The sequence below is a fragment of the Poeciliopsis prolifica genome, unplaced genomic scaffold (assembly GCF_027474105.1).
Source record: "Poeciliopsis prolifica strain line A6 unplaced genomic scaffold, Auburn_PproV2 SCAFFOLD015, whole genome shotgun sequence".
Lineage (NCBI taxonomy): Eukaryota > Metazoa > Chordata > Actinopteri > Cyprinodontiformes > Poeciliidae > Poeciliopsis > Poeciliopsis prolifica.
In genome coordinates, this window is record NW_026562390.1 from 8,900,708 (window position 1) to 8,924,090 (window position 23,383).

At 39.7% G+C, this 23,383-nt stretch overlaps 2 protein-coding genes across 2 annotated transcripts; one reads left to right on the forward strand and one right to left on the reverse strand.

The window, feature by feature from the left end:
• Positions 1-9,965: 9,965 nt before the first annotated feature.
• Positions 9,966-21,670, reverse strand: zdhhc8a (zinc finger DHHC-type palmitoyltransferase 8a). The gene is made up of 10 exons (XM_055040755.1): positions 21,310-21,670; positions 14,807-14,928; positions 14,559-14,716; positions 14,060-14,232; positions 13,857-13,959; positions 12,892-12,983; positions 12,655-12,784; positions 12,427-12,541; positions 11,762-11,874; positions 9,966-11,662 (listed from the first exon to the last, which is right to left on the reverse strand). Exons 1-10 carry the CDS (start codon positions 21,411-21,413, stop codon positions 10,376-10,378), a joined length of 2,397 nt encoding a protein of 798 aa, XP_054896730.1. The 5' UTR covers positions 21,414-21,670; the 3' UTR covers positions 9,966-10,375.
• Positions 21,671-22,283: 613 nt separating this feature from the next.
• Positions 22,284-23,381, forward strand: LOC129366558 (rhodopsin). The gene has a single exon (XM_055040505.1). It carries the CDS (start codon positions 22,284-22,286, stop codon positions 23,379-23,381), a length of 1,098 nt encoding a protein of 365 aa, XP_054896480.1.
• The last annotated feature ends 2 nt before the right edge of the window (positions 23,382-23,383 follow it).

Sequence of the window (23,383 nt, forward strand, 5' to 3'; positions counted from 1 at the left end):
TAAATATACCATAATCTATTATTCTCTTTCCAGTTCACAATTTTGTGGTATTTATTGCTCTCTAGCACCAACAAAACACATACAATTTTTGGTTGCAAGGGAAATAGCTTGCAGGTATGAATACTTTGGCTAAGTTAATAGCGTTGTGATCCAGTCAGTGGCTCTGATTTTCATAAGAAATGTCAACTTTGTGATAAAAGGTCATCATACAGATACGAACCTTTAAACAAAAAAGCAGCTTTGGGAGTCTCATTGATATAGCTGAATCTCCCTTTCAGCCATCAGAGGAACATCTATTATTAATCTGTCAATCAGAGAAAAGAAATGAGTCCGGCATATTCCTAAAATCTTTTTGTGAAGCTAAATCAAAGCAGGCTTAATGAAAGTCCATTTTCACAAGAAAAGGACTCGCTGATGTGTTAAAACAGACTTAAGTAATTTCTGCTTCCCCCTACTTTCCATATTGCTTCAGCAAAAAGCTCCACCTGATGGAAAACACCAGCATTAAGGCTCTGAATGGATTTTATCTCTAAAGAAAGAAAGAAAGAGGCCAGAGCAGCGTGGTACAGCCTCACAAGATTTTTTTTTTCTTTCAGAGTGGAGTACACAATACAAAAACATGAAAGTAACACGAAAAGGTGTTTTTTAAACTTAAGATGTGATTCAAAAAACAAAATTCATTAGGTTTTGTTGAAGCAATATTATTGAAATTTTCATAAAACATGAAGTCAAACATGACTCATTAAACTTACCATTTTAAAAGAAAACTGTTAAATCAATTTTGTGCTTCCATTTTTTCCCCCGCCCAGTTTACAAAACAACAAAGAGAAGGTCAGTGTTTTTAAAGTGATCTACATAAGCACTTGTTTTTAAAATATTCAAACCTGTGACTGGTTTTCGTGGCTGGGTGGAACGATTTTCATGTTTTGGAAACTTTGTGGAGACTTTCTGCTCATCGGTAATTTGTTACTCATTTCTAAAACTCAAACATAGAATATAAGTTTCTGCAAAAAAAAACAATAAACAAACTGGCAGTCACCTTGGAGTAAATAGGAGACGGCAGAGTGAAAGTTCGGCATGTCACTCATGCTGAATGAATTCACGAGTTTGACGGCATTTATTGGCACTTTCCAAGGTTGCAAGCTGAATGGAGTTTATTAAAATTAACATCACAAAATGTGACCATCAAACACCTGAAATCAATGAGCGTCCAGCCTTCCATGTCTGCAGCGGTCGTATTATACAAGTCTCGGCCACAGTTCCAGTCTTCAAGGGCATCAAATGCTTCTTTTCCACACGCTGAATACAGAAACCGCTTTGCTGCTGAAGAAAGCTGCTGTGACGCTTTATCTGTTTTCCACCTGATGCACATGTATATTCGAGGGTGTCAGCATGTCTGGCCTGAAAGACTCTTTAATTTCTACTCAGTTGTTTTTAACTTGGGGGCATTAGTATGAGCTTGCAGCAACCCCTTTAAAGTGAGCTCATTACTTAGTCTGTTTAGCTAAATGGTCCTTCTGGATTTAAGCCCCAAATGATTGTTTAACCTTTATCGCTGTTTAACACAAACTGCCTTCAAGGATGTCAAGTTTGAATGATGAATGTTTTCAAGACGTTTCTGTACTGAGATTCCTGCATGTGTCACTATCAGGCACAAACTGGTTTCAGGCACAAACTGGTTTCATGCATCTTGTTTCAAATTTCTAATTATTTACATCTCGGCTGCATGATAATCTTATTTTGGATGATTGAATCCCACAAGGAACAATAAAAAACCCCATGAAGCACCTCGGGATTGCCTTGAAAAGCAAAAAAGGTTTTGATATTTGCACTGTGGTGCGGCTGATTATGAATGCAAAGAGAGGGGGAGAGTGTTTGGACAGCGGAGGCCCGACAGGTATGATGGGGAGTGAGGTTTCAGAAGGCTTTGAAGGTAAAAAAAAAAGCAAAATCTTGTAATGAATACATTGATGAACAGGGAGCCAGTGAAGCTGGGTGAAGATCGGTGGGATATGATCAAAGGAAAGTGTGCAAACGAGCATGAAATCCAGAGCTTTGAGTCCAGAGGCAATGTGGACCAGACGGTCATCACTGGAAACAGAACAGAGCCAGGTTATTAAAAGTTTTTGTCTTTAACTATTTCATTTCTGTGCAAATTGAAAAAGTTGTTAATTAAGAGACTTGGATTGACCTGAAAATCTGTGGTGAGGAAAATTGAGAAGAGAAGAAGATGCAACCGTGACAACCTGTAAGAGCTCATTTTTGATCAGTATCCCAGTCTTTTCTCTCAATCCAGTCACCCATCCACCCTGCTAAGGAGAATTTAGAGAGACTAATTAAAACAGTGAAGTTGGATTGATTAGAGGGAGGAAGCCAGAGTACCCAGAGTCCTGGGTTTCAAATGCAGGGCTTTCTTTATGTAAAAGAATCACTTCTTCCTGTATCAATGTTTTTTTTGTCATTGATTTTTAAATAAACATTATCACTGATCGAAAGAAACTAGCAGAACTTGATGCATAGAACTCTTCTGCGCAGAATGGGCTGGATGTCCTTTTCTCAGGTCATCTATCAGACATAAGGTGGAAGATTGATGGTTCCGGTTTGTTTTGAAGACACAGAAACTGCACATCTTGCACTAGCTGAGTCAACTATGAACTCCTTTGTGTACTGAAATATTTTGAATTCAAATGTGTGATCATCTCTCCAACACAAACATAAAAGGTTTCAAAAGTGTTCATAGTGTTTTTATACTTCAAATTCAAATTTTATTGACTCCAGAATGAAAAAATGCATAAATTTGTTTATCATTAGCTTTAGTATTGCTAGCTTTCAATATTTGATTTTTGTATAAAACATTTCAGATGTTTCAATCCCTGATAAAACTCCACTAATAAAACAGCTGCTTTATAATTAAAATGACAACAGAGTCATTGATATACATGCACATATATTTACATACAGAGATTGAATATAAATCAGTTCAACCTACACACTGACCTCTGGTCATTTGAAATGAATTTTGAAAAGTAAATCATTTTCAGCTGTGCAACTGTCTGGTAAGCTTACTGTTTATAATTACTTTCACTATGTAAATGATTTCTTTCATGCTGCTGTTTCACAGAATCCCTTCAGGGTCTGTGCTAAATGGAAAATCCATCTTGGGAAATGACTCATTTTCAGAAGACAGTACACTGTATGTTCATTTACACATGCTGAATAACTTGAGGATATGAAAGTGCTTAATCAGGGACATAAATCATCTCATAACAAAGAATCTGAAGTTCAAGTCAAACTTCTGCATGGACTGCCATGTTATTTTTTTTATTTTAAATTACAAATTTAAGCTCTTCTTATTTTGTGAGAAGCCTAATATTTAGGGTCATTCCAGAAACTTGAAACATAATGTTAGCCTGATTTATTTATTCTAAAATCACTTTTGATGTTTGTCTTTGGATCAATGTTCTGTTGGAGCGTCCAAGTTCCAACATCAGGCTGTCGGTCTAAGTTGGACTTTTGAGGCTGTAACGCTTTGACTAATGCATTAGTTCCATCGGCAGCAAAATGATGCTGCCGCATCGTTGCTTGAAAGTTTGTGAAGTGTATTTAAGATTGAAAGCTTCGCCCACAGAGGCACAGAGGACCAAAACTTTGGACACTGTTGGGCGTTCAAACACATGAAACCTCATTTTCGTACAGAAAAAGCATGCTAAAATCAAGTTTGTGGCAATTACAAGATATTTTAAACACCCTTTGTTATGTCCTTTGGTTCATTATCTATTATTTATTATTATAAATTCCACACTGTCTTCCATTGTATCTCTGCACCATAACATCAGATGAAATGTGCATTCAAGTTGTAGAGCAGAGAGTAATTAATTCATTCTGAATGAAGAACAGAGCAGCTTTACAGCAGACATTTATCAGCTGTCTTGACTACCAAGATCTTCACTGTAGAGTTGCGGCACTGAATGAGTTAAACCTGTCTACACATCCATAAAAATGTATATTTTTTTTCAATCATTTTTGTCAGAATCTAAAAGTAACCACCATTTGTGTGTTCTTATTCAAGGCCAGGAAGCTGAAAATCCTGTAGATTTTTAAGTAAATGTAATGTGCTAGTGTGTCATAGCATGAATAGTTTTTAAAATCTTTTCCTCAGGTGTGCATTAAGTTCCAAACTGCATGGACTCCGCATGTCTTCTGTGCTTTTGTCTTTTAAATTAGTGTTTCAAGTTGAACCCAATGTTAACACCAGCTGTGTGACATTCAAATCCTCCCCTATATTAACACCTAAAGCTATTTCTGTTAACTAAATCTCTGATAAATTTAAAACACACATCTTTCACACTGCCACACAGGCTGCTAAGGTGTAAAAAAAAAAGCTGTTTTGTGCCTGCTGTTCACATCGTGCTGCTCCTACTCAGTAAATGGATAGAAATTTGCTCCAAATGTGTGGCAGAGATGAATGTAATTATCTCTGGCCATTATCTGTACACATACTGACACAAACATTGGGTGCAGAAAAGAATCACAGAATATGGCAGCATGCACAGACAGAAAGAGGGAAAAAAAAACCTTATTAGATTACAGAGAGTATGGTGATGTATTAATTGTAGCATAATGCCCACACAGTGTTGGGGCCTCAGCGGGGCATTTCACATCCTTTTTCCTGCGGCCTTTTGCCACACAGTGGTACAGTGAATGCAGACTTTTGTCCTGATTGAGCCCCCGCACTGCCCACCGCTGTTCTGTTTATCCTGGCAAGAGCAGGCGCTGAAGCGTACCGCAGAGACACGACCACTAGGAGTTTTTAGCGTAAAAAAGGAAAGTCGGCTTTGCTGAATGCTGCTCACAATCCAGATGGACAAATTTCAGAAATTTCAGCAAAAGTTAAGATTACAAGATCAAGTTGGCTAGGGAATAAAAATAATTGATTTTTACGCTACTTAATATTGCAGCACAGAGAGATTACTGCAAGTGGACTTGAAGAACCAAATGTTTAATTAAAGCAAATTCTGATTAACACCAGCAAGAAGTATAACACCTTACCACGGTATTATACTCAAGCTGTTTTTCTCGATCAGATGGAACCCACAAAAAGTTGTTTATTTGACTTTGGTTAATTTTTAAATCCTGAAAGCTTTGAAACAATCCATTATTAACTATAAATATTAATGTTGGCCGGTAATTGTGTTGAATTTTCAATGGTAATGCCATGTTTTAGTCAATGAACTGATCTCATCCTTGAAATTGCAACCTGCACCAGTAACTGGAAATTAGTATTTTACACCACAGTGGAATGACCGCAGCCTACACCTCTTTGCAAAATCATTTTAATTCAGCTGCATTGGAGAACTTTATAAGCATCTTTAAAGTCTTGTAATTGCATCCAGCTTTGATTTGAGTCCAGACTTTGACCAGGACAGCGCCAAAAAAGTTCCACTCTTCTCTCTCCAGGCACTAGAATAACTGAATGAAAACATTTGTGTCTACAATTAGCTAATATGAGTTCTCCGTGTTTGTCTCGTTTTTTATTATGTCTGTTTGTTTAATTAATCAATAGTAAGTAGATATTGGGTGACTGATAATAAAATTATGTGATTCCCATTCCTCATAAAATTTTAGTTTAAAAAAACCCTGCATACATTTGAAAAATGTTTTTCTTATTTCAACTATTTTTTTGTTGTTGTTGATCGAGAATTAATTGAGTTCTTAACACAAAAACCTCTTCATTTTAGTTTTAGTGTGTTTGATTCATGAGAGGTTATTCTACAGAATAACTGCTGCAAAATATAGGATAATTAGTTTCCTGTCACTCCAAGGTTCTGGCCCAGCAAAGGTATAATCTGTCCAGCTGTCCTGTAAGAATGACTGTTGTCCTCACATTAGAAACGACACCACCTGACGTCCTGACTTTCACATTGACTTAATGCTGCTCCCCTTTGGCAGGCTATAAAAAACAGCAGTGGCTGCCAGTCCGGGGGTCACCGGAACGGAAAACAAGTTCCCCTAAAGCCACAACGTAATTCTGCCCTTCTCTGGGTTTAGATTTTTAAAAATGCTAATTTCTATAAAATATGCTTCAATCTGATGGAGCAACAAGCCCAGGCTGCTATCAATCCAAATCTTTCTTGTCAAGTGTCAGTGCAGAGAGTGCTTCATCATGTGGAGAGACAGCCCAGAGAGAGGAAACGGAATGCATCAGTGGCAGAGCAGCTGAAAATGACAATCAGCCAGTTCAGCGATGGCTCTGATGATCAGGCATATCAATGAGCTTGAGAGGAAGAGGCTGGGAGAGGCACACCCACAAAGACACACAGGCAGTGGGATGAAAGTAGGTCAGTGTGCAGCATCTGAAGAGAAGTGTGACTTAAAGGCTGATGAGGACGAATGCATCGCATGTCAAGAGGTTAGGTTGAGGCCCCTGCGGAGCTCGACAGAGTGTCGTTGGACAACAGCACAATTACATCCCAACATTGGCGACTGAGAACACAAAGATTTTATATACAAAATGCAGAAAAAAAATATTTAATGAACTACAATTCTTTTTTTTTTTTTTTTTTTTTTGTTACACAGTGTGCAGCTATTAAATCAAGCACATCACAGAAAACATCACACAAACCCAATTTTGTTTATACATTTCAAATGCAAACCCAAGTTGATTGATTTTCTCACACTGTTGGTTGTGAACATGTCTTCAATGTTGCATTCTGTGAAGTAATTATTTCCAACAAGTACATCCTCTGCATGTTTTATAATAATAAAAATCAACATAGCTAATGAGCAACGCCAGGAGTCAGTGCCTGACTTTCAAATCAGTGACTATTTAGAGGTTTTAGTTTCCACTTTTCTAAGTTTCTGCAGCATCCAGTTATGCTGCAGAAACTTATATGTCACTAATATAAAACCGCAATAGCTTATATATATATAGGTTGAAACTATGCTGCACTATTACAGACATACTGGCCACTCAAAGCACTTTTGCACAAGAGCAACATTCAATCGATTTAGCTAACTTTATTCATATGACAGTAAAACAGCAAAGACAGCTGAGCTCTAAATACAACACTTGTTTTTAAAAAAAACATGGAAAAAAAGTCTGGCAGTAAGGCCTCCAGTCTCCTCATGCATTGTTAAAACCAGAAGACAGCATGATGTAAAACAGAGCTCATCAGACATCACAGCCTGCATGGTAAAATGCTGATCAGTTCCCATATCAAACATATTCTGACTAACTCAGCGTGTTTAGATTTTGTCACATGAAAATCACCAATTACTACAGCTGCACATACATTACTTCAAGTCAAAGACAGATAAAAAAAAATAGAAACAATAATTTAAAAAGGATAAAGACTAAAACATAAATCTAAATGTCAGACAGGAATTTTTTTAAAAGAATAACTCAAGTCCAAAAACCTCAAAACTGAACTGACAAAGAACTGTCTTCCACATGTGTGTTTTCTTCTTGCTGTTGTTACGTACTGTGATTTAAGTACACGTCTAATTGATGGCTCCTAAAAGGAAGATTGCACCACTGGATGATATTTAGGAATATCAGTGTTGACAAAAATGCAATCCACAGTTCTTACATTTCAACATTTAAACAATTTGCATTGTCTTTTTCTCTAACTCTTTATATATAAATATTTAAGTTTATATAATTACACTCAAGGCTTGTTCTCAAAAAGCACGTTGAGCTGTTTTCTTATACTGAGAATTTGATGTACTTACGTCTGTTTACTTAGTTCATTTCAAAGAAACTGCTGATGGGAGCGGGTGCTGTGAAGGCCACTGCATGAATGTCGCTTTCTTTTGGTCTAAGTTTCAGTCGCAGAGCCGCTGAAACCACTCAAAACTCGAGAGCTTCAAAAATGTCTGTCCTTTATTTCATCCACTCAGTGATGCATTCAATGATGTAATGACGACTGAGTCAAGTTGCTTCTCTTTTAACATTGTCTCCTCAGGAAAAACAACAAAACTGTGGCATTGCAACTCACATCTGTCACTGTGTTTTATAGCCCTGAAGTTATACAACAAAAATCAGCAGCGTCATCCACCATGACAGGCAGAAACTCCTAAATTGCTTTTGAAAATGTGGCACACATTCACTGCTCTTTGATTGTCGAGGAAGTTATTTTTCAGATTTTGGGAATGAAGTCAAAAATGAAAAAAGGAATTGGAAAAAAAAAATTTTTTTTACATCAACTTGCCTCTGACTGAAAAATGCAAATGCCAGCAGACGATCAAAGTTTGAAGGTCGGGTTTCTTGAACTCCAGAGTAGATTATGTTTAATTTTCTCACCTATTTTAATTAAGAAGATTGATGAACTAATGGCAGTATGAGCAAATAGTTTTTAATTAATCCTATGTATAATTTCATAGTAATCATGCTACAATAGACCAGTTATCAGATTATCAGGCTGGATAGAGTTTAATTTTCTCTTCATTCTCAAATAACAAATTTAATATTTTTTTAGCAGTTGATTCATTTTAAAACATATTCATTTAACATGTATAAAAGTGAAGAGTAAGAATATATAAAAGATTATTGAATCTCCTTTCAGCAACAGGTTATTTGTCTGTTCTGATTTTCAAAATACCATGAATAAAATTTTAATACTGGATGGTTCATTTAAAGACCGTAAAAACATTTTCCAAGAAATGAGGAATGCCAATATCGGTACAAACTGCTTGCATAGACACTACAAAAAAAAGAAAGGTTTTACGATTTCACCTAAAAACAGAACATTTTGTTTCCCTTTGCTTGCTTAAGTTATTCTGTTATGTTCATCGTGTGTTGCTGAATGTCTGCAGGATTACAAAACTGCCCACACTTTGAATAAGTCTTCAAAGACACATCTTTTATCTGTTATAATTCACAGAAATACACAGGACAAATTGACCCAAAATGATGCATTTTGCGAGTCAAATGAAAGAAACGCAGGCTTTGATCATCCCGGCTGGTCTGATGATTTATTTTTGTCACAAAAACTAAATGAGTCTGTTCTCAGGAAATGAATGCGGGTGGCAGAGCATTTTATTTTTTCTCACAATGTTATCATGAAGTTTCTAGTCTTCATTCCTGTTACTGAAAGGTTCTAAATTACCATAAAATATGAGGTTTGACATGTCACCACCTACGACTACACACTAGATGGCGCCGTACACAAACTCGGCGCAGAAAATAGCATTCAGTGTGAATTGCTGCATTAGAGCACAACATCTTTCAGATGTTTAAAGTCTGTAAAACTTTGAAAGAAGATATCTACATGCACTGTAAAATGACATGTCATGTTTTTCCCATTATTTACAATCAAATCCCTCCAGACCTTTTATGTTTTTATGGGACTGATGATTAAAAGGACGTCTACGTTTGCTGAATGTCAGACTCTAATGGAAGAGAAAACATTTTAGAGAACAATTTTTAGCCTTCTACGAATTTGGCAGACTTTTCCCTTTTAATTTTTCTTCCTTCATTTTATTTCCTATTCTCAAAATACTCTGCTGAAATTATGGCCCTCTGACAGAACTGATGTAGCTGAGTCAGACTCTTAGGCTGCCTTTCTCACACTTTTTGGGCTCTGACTTCACATTTTTATGAGATGAGGGATATGTGATAACTGCTCCAAAACACCGACCTGGGCATCCTTAATGTCCTTCCTAACTAGATCATTTTCCACGAGGAAGACCCATTTATGCCTTCATCTCTTGGCTAATTTCTGAGGATATGGCTTTAATCTTTGATGATGCCAGTATGTGTTGGTGGATGACTTGCTTCAGTGTGAATAATGCAATCTTTTAAAGTGTGAGAAAAAAATTGTGTGTTTGTGAGCCGTATATGTAACATTCTGGTTTCAACTGTAAATAGATTTATATCAATTTTCATTTGGGCTTTTGATCACACTTTTCTAAGGATCAGTAAGAAGAATCATCATTCACATTCCCAAAAAACAGCAAAACAGAAATGGAGATTACAAAATAAGTTTATTTGTAGAAATAACTACAAAATGTATATTAAAGATTTTTTTAAAGGATAAGAGTCAAATTGGATGTTATGGTTTGACGAATTTTCACAATATCAAAAATCAAACAGATAATATTCAATCTGTATTTAGCTCTTCTGCATTGATTTAGTCACTGGTGCTTCCTGTTTACATATAATTAGGAGGCACAGATATCCTGAGATTCACAGTTTGTTTTCCGTCGCATAGATGCTACCAAGTTCATTCCTGTGTGCATTTTGTTTTCCACACATTCTCCCACACAAAAAAGCCTCAAATGGCCTCTTATTTACAAAAGATTTGTGAGCTGGGAAAACTAAAACAAACACTGCATAGATGATTCACTCGCACCGTTGAAAACCTGGAATATGTTTTCATTTTAGAGCTCCAAGGGTGACAGACTCCTTCTCCTCTGAGGGGAAAGGGAGTGAGGAGCGCTTTGCCGTGGCGTAAGAAGTGTATGGGGGTGTGGGATAGGCGCTGGAAGATAAACGGGGCAGAGTGGATGTGGAAGACGGTGGACCCTGGGTGTGTCTCTCAGGAGGACAGTAGGCAGGGGACGTAGAGCGTCCCTTGCTTTGCAGGCTGCTGCTGCTGCTCTGCAGCGGTGAGCTGGAGGTTTTTGGACCCCGGGTCAGGGATGATGTGGAAGAGCTGGAGAGAGGTGAGGTTCTCATGCCATATCCCAGAATGCCGGTGCTCATCAGGAACTCCCGGGAGCCATAGGCCGGTGGTGTTGGTCCACGGGAACCTGGAGGTCGAATATTGTCTGGTGGTAGACTCCTCCTGCTGGGGATGTCATAGATCCCAACATCTGGGCCGTAGAGCACCTGCGATCTGGCGCTGATGCGGAGCATCCTCTCCCTCTCCTCCTGCTCCCTTCTCTCCTGGATGGAAGCCATGATTGTTTTTGAAAAGTTGTCATAGCGTGCGGCGGCGGACATCGGAAGACTCACGTCATGGGGATAGAGATCTCTAAGGTTGTCTTGAAGACCTTGAGAGGTCAAATCTCGTTTTACCAGACCAGAAGGGGGGATGTCTCGTGTAGCTATGCTCTGGGATTGAAGGTCTCTTGTGATAAGTCCATGATAAGCCGGGGAAGAGTCTCTCTGAAGGAAACCTGGTAAAGATGGTGAGGGATCCCTTGAGGTGGACTCTCGAGGTTGTGGTGATTGTCTGGCGACTCCCATAAACACAGGACTGTAGGAGTGAGGAGGCGGGCGCTGCACAGCCCCATCAGTACCCAGACCCATGAAATGGGTGTGGTAGCTGACAGGAGGGGCCCCTCTTTGAACCATGAACTGAGGGTCTGAAGGCCTGACAAGGTTATTGTAGGGTTTGCTGTTGCCGCTGCTGCTGCACTGGTTGGCCAACAGACTAGAAGTTGTGATGATCCCAGGGGAGGAATTGGATCCCAGCCCATCGGGGTTCATTGAAAGAAGCTGGGATTTGCTGCCGTTGCGGCTGCTGTGTTTTAAGGTGAGAGCGCGAGAGTTGAGCGTCAGAGAGTTGAGCTGGAGAGAGCTGGACATTGTCGAGTGCTGGAGGGGAGTTGAGACAGGCACACTGGCCTGATGGCTGCCTCTCGCAGGGCTTTCTCTGGTGTTAGAGCAGAGGTCGGGACCTTTGTTGATGCCTTGCTGCTCGGATGTTTTCAGCAGCTGAGTATGGCAACATGAGAACACACAGCACTGTCTGTCAGGTACCCATCAAAACGTTATAAATGTTCTCATTTAAAAACAGAAAAAAAAGAAAGTCACCTGCTCTGGGGGAATTGGTGAGGATCCTCTGGAGATGGCCTCCAGAACCGGACGTAACTGTGGCACAGTCGGAATAGAAACAGGAATGATGGATTTGGTGTGATGTCCCAAATCTGAAAAATAGGTTATTTTAGGATTAATAGAATGCACCTGCAAATATAAGCAAAAATCTACATTGGGATTTGTAATAATGAAATTTAAAAACATAAGATTTTTAAATTCTTATGTTATATTCTTGTAATATTCTTGTTACAATGGGATCAGACATGGAACCCTCCCCTAAAATTCATTAAAGTAGAGGAATTGCAACCTTTAGCAACCTTATGAATCTCACTATGTGCTAGGACATATGGGTTTTTTTTAAAGGTTTGCAGCATATAACACATGTGATTTGTTCAAGTTGCTAAGTTAATTTGCTGTATAATGTTTTTGTAGCACCTTTAAAAAACTATATATCTAAAAAGTCATGTCATAATTTTCTTCTAATTACAAACTTTTATTTTCACTAATCTGTTACATACGCCAATCAAACACACTGAGATGGAAATTCATAAAAGCTCAGCAAAGCACTGCAAGTCAATAAATGTGAAGAAAAAAAAACATCTGCAGAGGTATGTCTTGTTATCAGAGGTTATGCTTCATGTGTGTCTGTAATTCCAGCGCACCATCCAAGACAGCAACTTGGCTTTTCGGCAGACCGCGATCCGGTTTCGGAGGCAGAGGCGGCGGATTTTTCAGCTGTTTGATGTCTGACAGCTCGACAGCTCCAGCTGAGGATTGCTGGAGAGAAATAAACAAACATAGAGATGTGAGGGATACATCTCATATCTCTTGACAACTGAGGTCACAGTCTTGAGACGATGTGCTTGAAATACATATTTACTCACGCATACCTTATTTTGTATTGCTAGGCTCTGAATGCCGTTGTCCCTGATTTTCACCGGCATCTGTCTGTCAACCTCTGGTCTCAGGAACGGAGGCTGCACAAGGATGACTGTTTTTTTGCAGGTCCGTGATGTGTAACTGGTTTCCCCAGACAAAAAACCCCCCAGAAAAACCAAAAATTTAGCAAGTAAGGTATAAGGCAGCTAACAAAGATGCAGATCGAACAGGAAAAATATGTTTCTTACTTTGGAGAAATGGGACTGCAAACCAGATACTCCATGTTGCTACAACAACCTCGTGAAAAAGGATTCATTCCTCCTTGAAACTTGCCAGTTACCTGTGGGAGCATGCAGAGACATTGAGGTGTTGTGCAGTAGTGAATACAAATTGCAAAAGTATTCACAACCTTTGATATTTTCAAGTGCTTTCATGACAACCACAAGCCAAATTAATTGGGTTATGATTTTATGTGATAGGCAAAATTTGGGTAGTGCATTATTGCAAACCGGAAGAGAGATTATGCTTGGTTTAATTTTCTTTGAACAAATAATAACCTGAAAAGTGTGATTAAGCGCTCTGAGTCAACTACAAGGGGTTTGTGACTACCAGCTAAAGCATTTAGAAACTAATATTTAGCTCAAGCTCAGTCAGATGGGACTGAGAACACATGTGAATGCCAATATAATGTAGGATTTTTGTGTGGACTTAGAATAGGCCATTTCAGCATGTGGATTGTGGTTGCAGTTGCGGCTGCATGACAGGAAGTCCTGCTGGAAGGAAAACCTCTAAAACAATCTTTACTGCTTCTCTAAATGATGATCTCTGTTCAGTTTCTGTAGATGATTCTGTCTGGCTAGATTTGCAATTATGACATTCTCATGAGATGGAGGAAACAGTACTCTATGAGTCTTCAAAACCTTGGGATATTGTTTTATATCTTAAATCTGCTTTAAATTTTGTTCGTAGCCTGAGGACTTCACGAAAATCCAGATTTCTACTGTGATTAAATCACAGGGGTTTCTAAGCACTAGTTAAGTGACATTTTTCTGGATGTCAGAGTAAATAGGCAGAAGTAGACTTTTACTTGCATAAAATTCTGAAATTTGTAAAACTTTGAATCATTTTTCTTCTACTTCAGTCTACCTCATAAAATCTCACCGGACACTCTTACAAGATTAACAATAACAATTTTGTTCTGAGAAACTCTCACTTGTTCGTTCGTGGTCCGACCTCTGGACACCAGGTACAGGTGGAAACCAGTGAGGCCCAGGACTGGAATCAGAAACAACCCTGATATGCTGATCACTACCAAACTGCGACAAAAAAATGTAAGGAAAATGACTTCAAATTCTTATTTTCTTTACACAAGTGTAAGCACTGATAGACCGAACGAGAGGCTTGTCACAAGGATACGTGATGAGGCAATGCAGTTTCCATAAATCGTCCGCGTGGTGCAGGACATATAGGAGGCCAAAGGTGAACACGGCGATCATGTGAACGGTGAGAGACAAGAGAAAGAGAAAGAAGTAGCGGTAGTTTCGTCTCCCAATGCAGTTGTTCACCCATGGACAGTGATGGTCAAAATCCTGAGGAAAGATTCAGAGAATCTGTAATGTTTAATCCAAAAATATTCATGTGGACCTCATCGAATATCCGCTCTACATTCTAAATATAGCTTGACATTTCAAATTGTGTTTCCACGGAAATAACAAAGGATCTGAGTGAAGGATTTAGCTGATTAACAAGATCTCACCCTCTGTCCACCACTCATCCAGCAAAAATCTACTTTACACCGCTGCAATTACTCTTTTTTTTTTCCCTCTGAAGCTCTCTAATTACTTTCTCTAATCCTAATCTGTAGTTCCATGTTTTCAGTCGCTGTCAGTGTTGAATGTGTCGAGTGTGCACTCACCTCCACACAGTGATCACAGACGCTGCAGTGGGAGCAGCGAGGAGGTCTGTAGAAGTGGCACGATGCACACCACTTCATCCTCACCTGGACGCCTTTCACGTCCACATTTTTGTACAACGGAGCGCGGAACTCGTCCTCCTTGTCTTCGTCCTCGCCAGCTAAAAAAAAAAAAAATGCACACACACACACACAATTCTCTAATCCAATGTCTTCCAGGCTGGAAAAGTAACAGGAGTTTCATTACTGACCTACAGGGAGAACCCCGGCATCCATGAAGGTGGCCATGGTGAAGTTGGCAAGCACAAAAAGAAAAAGGACGGCACAGCATGGTGGAACAGCGGGGCAGATGGTCACAGCCAACCACGGGCATCTGAATATAGACATACACACACAGGAGAGAAGAAGAAAACCTGTTTTCTTAACTGGAAATAAGAGTTTCAGTCCCCTTAAGGCTGCAAAATCTAGGGGATCATCTCCATCCTATTTATTCTGATGGGAAATGTGGATCACAAAAGCAATTGTTTATAATGAGAGATAAGCATGTATTAGCGTGTGTCCACCAGTACCAGCAGCAAGGGATTAAATAAGGAGGTCTCCACAAGCGGCAAGCTAAGACACTGTTTGTCTCAATGAGGGTGACACAGAAAGCGCTGGACACGACGTTTCATCGGTGATCAATTCGTTTATGTTAGGGCTGCAAAATGTTTTCATAAGAATTAATGGCAACTCGTAGTAAAAACCCAAAGTGTCAAATAATGTAGCCTCTAAACATGAACTTAGTTTAAATACAAATATGACAGGGGAAAATCTATTTTGAAGCACAAGCTAGACCAAAACAAAAGTTTTCATGCAGGTATTCTCAGCAATGCTTTTTCATAATCAGACATATATTGCAAACTGCAGGGGTGTCATGGCTCCACCAAACGACATGCACTATGCAGATGCACAAGAGGATTTCAAGAACCCTCCGCTATTTAGGCCACATTTTCTTTATAAAGGATGTTGATGAGGCCCGGAAGGAGGCCATTGCCAGAAAGCAACTGGCAAAAATGCAAATGCAAATCTCGAAAGTTTTAGAGAAGATGCCCGAAGATTTAGAAGTTGAATGAGAGGATCAATAGATTTAACTTTTTATGGGGTACGGTCAGATAATGAGCTACATTTTACTTAGTCGACATGTTTATGTCACTCAGTTAAAGAAGCGAATGTTCAACAAATAAATAACAGCTTTTTTAATCACATTATTTAGCAAACCTGTATTGTTATGGTTGAATAAAATATGAATAAATATATAAATGCATGATATGGTACAGATTGTTTTAATTCACTCCCATTTTCAGCTAAATTCCATAAATTTCCATAAATCCTAAGGAAAGTTCCAGTTAATAGGGAACTGATTGAGCTATTAAAGATGGTCTTTGTGTAGAAATAGAAATGATGAATCTTTTGCATCAACCCACTGAGACAGTGAGTGGCAGCTCAACTGGACGAGTGAATGTTTTCAGTGTGCGATCAGGAGGATGTATATAATCAGGTTACAGTTATAGGAAAGAATCGCTAGAATACAAAAACAGACTTTAATTAACCTAAATACGCCGGGTACTCTGTCTTCCATAGCATCAATTTTATGCTGTGTTGCTCTTCTTTTTGAAGTTATTAAAGGAGCTACTTTTTTCTGTAACATTGAAAATAGCATAGAAAACTCATTTTGTTGTTTTTTTTGTCAACAACGTCAGCATATGGATGCTCACAGATTCTGTTGGAGGTTTGTCTCCATAAAATGTGAGTTATTGTTTCCACTGCTGCAAATCAACATCTTGATGCAATCGACTTTATTCTCTTCCAGGTTTTAGATATTAAGTGGAATTTCTAGGATGAAAAAAAAAAAATCCTAAAAGGAAAAATAAATTGAACAGGACCGCAGTGCTTTATAAGTACCAAATTGGAATGTACTTATTTGACTTCGAATCTGTCTATAAAATTATTGGATTTTGCAAAGTGCCTTCAGACAACATTTGTTGTGAATCTCCACTATATAAATAAACCACATAGAATTACTCTGAGGCGAACTTTCACTAAGAGCTACCTAGTTTGGCAATTTCTCTTTTAAAATCAAGATTATCTTCAGAATGATTCCCCACAATCGACAAGAAATTTGAGCCAAATCAAATAAACTATCAACACAACCACAGACTGCATAATCTGTCAGTTTCTCCTTTAAAATAGTTTAAAAATTTTTCCTTTCAGATAAAATATTTACAGTTAGATTCAATCGAGTACCACTGCTGTTTCTACTGTACATATTACACACACTATTAACAAAACAACATCAATGCTTACGACAATCGGCTTTAAGAAACTTGTGTGAATTATCAAACCACCTGGATTTCTTAGCGGACATAAAGAAATGGCTACACAACACATATTTTCAGCCAAGTTGAAAAAAAACACTTGTATTTTGCTCATATGACTTTTCAAGTCTGATAACAAATGAGCCATTTAGATTAAATGGTCGAGTGTAATCAGTCCATGACTCCAAGCAGCAAACAAAGAAAAACAAATCAGTCCCCATCAATTAAAAAATGTAATTAGATGATCATGCCTTTATTGTGTATCTCTTGAATTGTTCCAATTTGCTTTTCCTTCTTTTTAAAATACACCTTAATCTGTCCAAAGAGTATAAAAGTCTGCTAGGACACTCCTTACCAGAACCAACAGGATAACACATGTTATCCTCTATGGCTGTTTCTGCACAGTTACTTCAACACTGTGTTGTTAACCTTTAAGGCTTTATAATATCAAGCTCCTAATTACATCCCTGACCTGTTCCAGCTTTACATATCAACTCTGAACCTCATATAAACTAACCAGAGACTCCTGGTAGTTCCTCTGACCCATTTTCACCTCAACTCTCTGGCGAGCTTTTAGTTTTTGTTTTTTAAGACAGGCTTTCATTCTGCATCTCATTTTATGTGAACAGAAATACTTTTTCACAAAATGAATGTTCTGACCATTTCAATAACCTTTGCGTAGCAAAAAGCGAGGTGGACTCATGTGCAGGTTGATGTTTGCGGTTCATCCCAGTGCAGCAGAAATCAAAGCCTGCGTGGGGCTTGTTTTAGGCGGTGGGGGGGAGGGAATCCTGCTTCCTTATAAAGCAGCGCCGGCTGCTGATGCCATGCCAGCTGCAAACGCAGTAATCCCTAGATTATAAATTTTGGATTACAGACCATTTCTATTTGTCCTGTGCATTGTGAACTTCTCACATTAGATACTGAACACAGGGAGAGCATGCAAGGTTCACCGCCCTTTTTAGCTTAGAAGTTTATTTTCTGACGATGGTCCGCACATTTTTCTGGCTTTTGCTCACAGGGAGCCTCCGCTCAAGTGTTCTCCACTTGAGTTAAAGACAAATAAACACTTCACATTTACAATAACCTACAGCTGCAACAAAGCTTTCTCCAACCTACTTTAAACCACACGCTATCTGAATGTTGTGTTCGAGGACAGCGTTGTTCCTTGAACACAAATAGAGTTGGTTTCTGCTTTTATTATTTTTAATCTAAAAAAATGGAGGAAAAAAAAGTCAGATTACAGGGTGGTTGGCTCCATCAACTGGTCTAAGACCATCTGGACTAGAGGCAGTTCATTACGCCGCTGGACAAGCCCTACCTAATGAAACGGCACGGGCAGAGCTCTAATAAATCACGACAAACAGTAAGCTGCTCTGCAATCTGCATGCTGGCCTCATCCCCTCATCAGTGGGTCAGTGGCACAGCAGACGCCACAATGTGAGGGCGTAGAAGCTGACAGAGTCCTAGAGTCCATTTGTGAGAAACAGCAATAGTTGCTCTTTTGGAAGGCAGCAGATTCTTTTACATGACAACAGTGCAATGTCGTTTTGCACACTCTGTTAACCTCCACAGCACTTTTTCTAATCTTGCATTTGGTTAAAATTTTACAAACTATGGAGAAAGAATGTATGAAAGAAAGAGTAGAAATGTGCTGAAGTCTTGACGTGTATCATTTGAGCTTGAGTTCAACACAGAAACTGAGCAGAAAGACGTTTTAACTAGAAAGTGGGACTTTCTCTAGTCCTCTAAAAAATTTCACTTTCTCTGATGATCATCTCATTGGTTTAAGGAAGTAGTCGACTCTATACAGAGCAAAAAAAATGTTCCATAAGAATAAAACAAATCGCTGCTGATTTTAATCCACTCTGAGGTTTTACAGACTCATATGATCTGTTGTGACAATTAGCTAATGGAGGTGATATTAGCTATTGCTGGCCAGCTTTTTAAATTGAATGCAGACATCACAGAGCGCCCAACATCGGAACACTAATCCATTATGTACAGAATATGTTTGCGTTTCCCATAACTGTTTCCCTTCTGCATTAACTCTTGTGATTTTCGCTTATATTTTCCTACTTTACAAAGAAATTTTCTATACCTCTTCAGACATGTTACAAGATCTCCAAATTTGTTCTGTATGTGTGCCCGGTCCGAGCTTAAAAGTGAACCGCACCTAAATGGAAATGGTTTTTTCCAAACAAAAGGCAACGTCACGGAGGAACAAAAGCAGGAAATCACACGCTGCTGGATGTTATCAGGCAGAGGAGAACAAAAAAGCCCCGTGGAAGTGAAGCTGAAGGTTGTTCTTTGACTTTCCCAAACCTGCGGCATTAAGAAAAAGTTTGCTGAAGCCTTCCATGCTCATACTACTAAATGCTGAAACAGAACTGCTGACAATAATAGCTGCATAAATATTACAGGGGCAGAATGACTTTTATGTATAATATTCCTACAGGTCTTATTTCTGAAGAAATTCAAGTGTGGCTGGAAGGCTGGAATTATGTTAATGTAGTCATTTGGGTTGCAAATACTCATGTAAATGTACATTTTCGCATGAATATTCACACTCTGAAGGAAGAACTTCAAGTGCAGTGGATGCACAGGCTTGTGCTGAGTATGTGCCTCTGGTTCAAAGCAACAGAAATAAAAGACCATCCTACTCTAATGCGCTCCCATGCTGTGAATGTCCCACCCTGTGTGGTTGGATGGATGCAGATCTTTGTGAGCTCATAGATGCTCAATTATTAAGCAATTTGTGGTTGATCCCAGAATAGCATGGCATCAACTAAAATTTCCAACAATCTGCACATAATATTAATAATACGGCAGGAAACAGGGTCCTGCAGAGTCTCTACTGTCTGAGTTGTATCTATTTCAGGACACTGGATTTTGTTGAACAAGACTGCACAGAGTTCTACCTGAAGAGGTTAACATGCTTTGCTGCTGCTACAATCTGTATTTTAAATGATTTAGGCAAAAAAATAAATAAAAATCACTAAAGGCAAAAAATGTTAGGAATATAGATTATATCTTCATTGGCCTACATATAGAATCTATGTCGAATATAAAAGAAATAAAACTTGTTGCCTCACTGACAAGCTCAAATGCTAACCCCCCCCCATCCCAGGAGAAGCAGAATCATTGCTTCAGTCATTCATCTGAAGTGTCCTGGATTTGCTGGTGTAGCACTGGCGCTCCAGTTAAGTAGTTTTTTCAATCTCTCACAGCAGGTCATTGATTTCTTTTTTTTTTCTTTCTCTCTGTCTCTCTGTAGAAATTGAGTTCATAGAAGGAGGGTAGCAGTGGTGGGGAGAGTGAGAGCTCTCAGCATTTTCTGGCACAAGTCTGTCTTTAAATCTCAAAAGAAGAAAAAAGAAAGGAAGAAAGTCTCAGGTCTCCGGCTTAAGAAATGAAACAAAGCTTTTACTAGCTGACTTTACTGTGTTCACAGATACAAACAATCCAGACTATTTTTTTGTCCAGATTTTTTTTTTTTTTTTGTCACTTATATATATGCGGGCGAATCACATGGCATCTGCCACTGGATTCTAATCCGCTCCCTCCTCCCTCTCAATCTGGTGTCAGACTCCAGTGGAAACGGTGCGCGGCTGGAGAATACAGGAGAAACTAGGACAGATCCAGCTCCAGAGGTCAAGGGTCAGTACAGTGGCACAGAACTGATGATGATGTTCGAAGCCAGTCAAAGTAAGTCAACGTCGGTTCTCAACATAAAAATCTCAAAATGCTGCATAAGACTAACATAACAAAATCAATTACTTGATGCTTTTTGGTTTTGTTGCGTTTTCACCAAACATTAAATCCTTTTCTCACAAGTCATGAAGAATTAAAGGACTTTACTTCTCATTTTAAAGCTTTGCATGTATTTGACCCATATCTGACAGAGCCTTCCCTCGTTGCTGATTTCCAGCTGCTATCTTTATTGCCGCACATATTCATTTTGCTGCAGATGCACGCCAGAGTGCTGCTGATGTTTATCGTAGGTGGCTCATCCCCTCAAATGTGCTCACTGTCAGTCCTCAGGGTGGCCGGGCAGCCACCCAGACTCCAGTTCCCACTGCCAGGAAACCAGGCCAGATGTTGGGGCTCTGCCATCAAAGTGAAATGAGTAATAAATAAATAAATACATAAATAAAGCAGGCAACTTTAATCATATTTTTCAAGGTCTTATTGCTCAATATAAAAGCCTAATTTTGGGGGGGGTAAGAGGAATAATGTTTGCCCTCCATTTAAGCAGGCTAATAGCCTGGAAGTATTTATTTTTTTAAACAAGAAACATGCATTCTGATATTCGGCTGCGTGCTCGGATATGTCTTGCGGGGACAGACAAAGCGCGTCAACGGCGCGTCCGGAGCGCTTTTCCTCGCTGCCGCACTCACGTGAAGACGAAGAACATGGACGTGGAGCCGACCAGGAGGCAGGCGGCCGTGCACACCGGGACGAAGGCGCCGGGCTTCAGCGAGTCGGCGCCGCTGGCGGGCATCCTGTCCTCTCCGCGCTCATCGGGGTCTCGCACCGGCCGAAGGAACCGCAAACGCTGGCCTGTTTAGCCCCTCGTAGACAGCAGGCTGCGCGGAAAGTGGATTCATAGCGCGAGGAGGCGTTTAAGAAAAGTCAGTGAAAAAAAAAAAAGAAAGAATGAAAGAAAAAAAGAAAATCGGTCTCCGAAAGCAGCTCCGCAGATCGGTCCCGCATTCCCCGTCCCGACTGGTCCAACAGGCTGGCGCACAGATGCGGCTGTACCAGAGGTGGTGCTTCAACTCATGAATGACGTGAAGCGACTCTGACTGAGACCCCCTGCTGTGACCCGATGAACTACTTCACTTTCTATTAGATAGATAGATAGATAGATAGATAGATAGATAGATAGATAGATAGATAGATAGATAGATAGATAGATAGATAGATAGATAGATAGATAGATAGATAGATAGACAGACAGACAGACAGACAGACAGACAGACAGACAGACAGACAGACTGACTGACTGACTGACTGACTGACTGACTGACTGATTGATTGATTGATTGATTGATTGATTGATTGATTGATTGATTGATTGATTGTTGATTGATTGATTGATTAACGTGGAACTAGAAATCTACAGAAAGGTCTGTCGTACTTTGACAAGACTGTGGCTCTTTCCAGAGTCTGTCAGTGTAAACACATGAAGCTACCTGTGAGATTCTGCCTTCCTGTCTGCAGGGCAACCTGACAGAAAATACTGTTTGGGCTGTAGTTGTTGGGTGGGGCATCTCTGCTCTCTATAAATGCCTGCAGCTTTCTTCAGACTGTACAACCTGTGTGTGAAACCCTCTACATCACTGCAGTTGGTGCCTGATCCAGTGACAGTATGGATGCAAAACAGTTATTTGAATACATCGTCAGAATACTCATGTTCATTGCAGGCATCGTGGGAAACAACTGGCTGGCGATAGCCTCTCTTCCCAGAAAGAAATCTGAAATCCGTACCAATGAGATCCTGTTAATTAACTTGGCTGTCTCCAACCTCATTACCAACTACCTAGTGGACATCCCTATCACCATGGAAGACTTTGTTGGCCGATGGTTCTTGGGACTGACCTTCTGTGGGATTTCTCGGTTCAGTTCTGACCTCTCAGAAACCAGCAGCCTCTTCACCACCCTTGTCATCTGCATCTTTTGGCACCAGAAGCTGGTTGGTTCTCTCAGGCGTGGAGGTGCACCTGTGCAGCTGGACAACCTGCATCTGCTGGGGTGTCTGCTGACCGGGAGCTGGACACTGTCCGTCATCTTCAGCATGCCTCGCCTTTTCTTCGTTTCATTGGAGGTGACAAATGAGAGCCATGAAGACTGCATAGACGTCTTCCCCGATGTGCTTTCCAAACAAACATATGACGTATTTTTCTTATCTCTGGCTAATGCTTTACCTATTGCAGGGATCTGTGTTGCAAGTATCCAAATTGTTTTAACTTTGCTCCAACATGGCAAGCGCATACAGAGCGTTTCCTCTCATCGGGTCAAGGTTAAGCAAGACAAGTCAGAGAGCTCCTTCAGCAGTGTTTCTGTTCAAGGCTACCATGAAGATCTCAAAGAGTCTTCTTCACCAACTGAGCATGTTTCTTCTTGTAAAAACAGAGAGTGTTTAGGTAAAAGTCCACAGAGTTCTCCCTCAGCCAATAAAACCGATTCCAGAGCAGAAGGTCAACCAAACCACTCAAAGTCCAGCCAGATACCTTCAAAGCAGAGTAACAACAAAAGCTCTCAGGTGAGGGCAGCAAAGAGCGTGGTGGCAGTGGCTACTGTGGTGCTCCTCTGTTGGGTGACTCATCTAATTCTGCGCATCAGCAACAGCATCCAGGATTCATCACTGATGATGAAGCTGGCCAGTTACATCGGAGCCGCCTACACCTGCATCATCCCTTATATTTTTCTGCATGGAGTGAAAAAACTTTCTCGTTTGTGTAAATGATG

Excerpts from the sequence above, each read along its gene's own strand:
- zdhhc8a (XM_055040755.1), bottom strand. The coding sequence starts at position 21,413 with ATGCCCGCCAGCGGCGCCGACTCGCTGAAGCCCGGCGCCTTCGTCCCG. Across the intron at positions 14,929-21,309 it reads TCCATGTTCTTCGTCTTCAC|ATGCCCGTGGTTGGCTGTGA; the intron begins GTGAGTGCGGCA and ends GTCTATATTCAG. Across the intron at positions 12,542-12,654 it reads GCCTAGCAATACAAAATAAG|CAATCCTCAGCTGGAGCTGT; the intron begins GTATGCGTGAGT and ends ATTTCTCTCCAG.
- LOC129366558 (XM_055040505.1), top strand. The coding sequence starts at position 22,284 with ATGGATGCAAAACAGTTATTTGAATACATCGTCAGAATACTCATGTTC.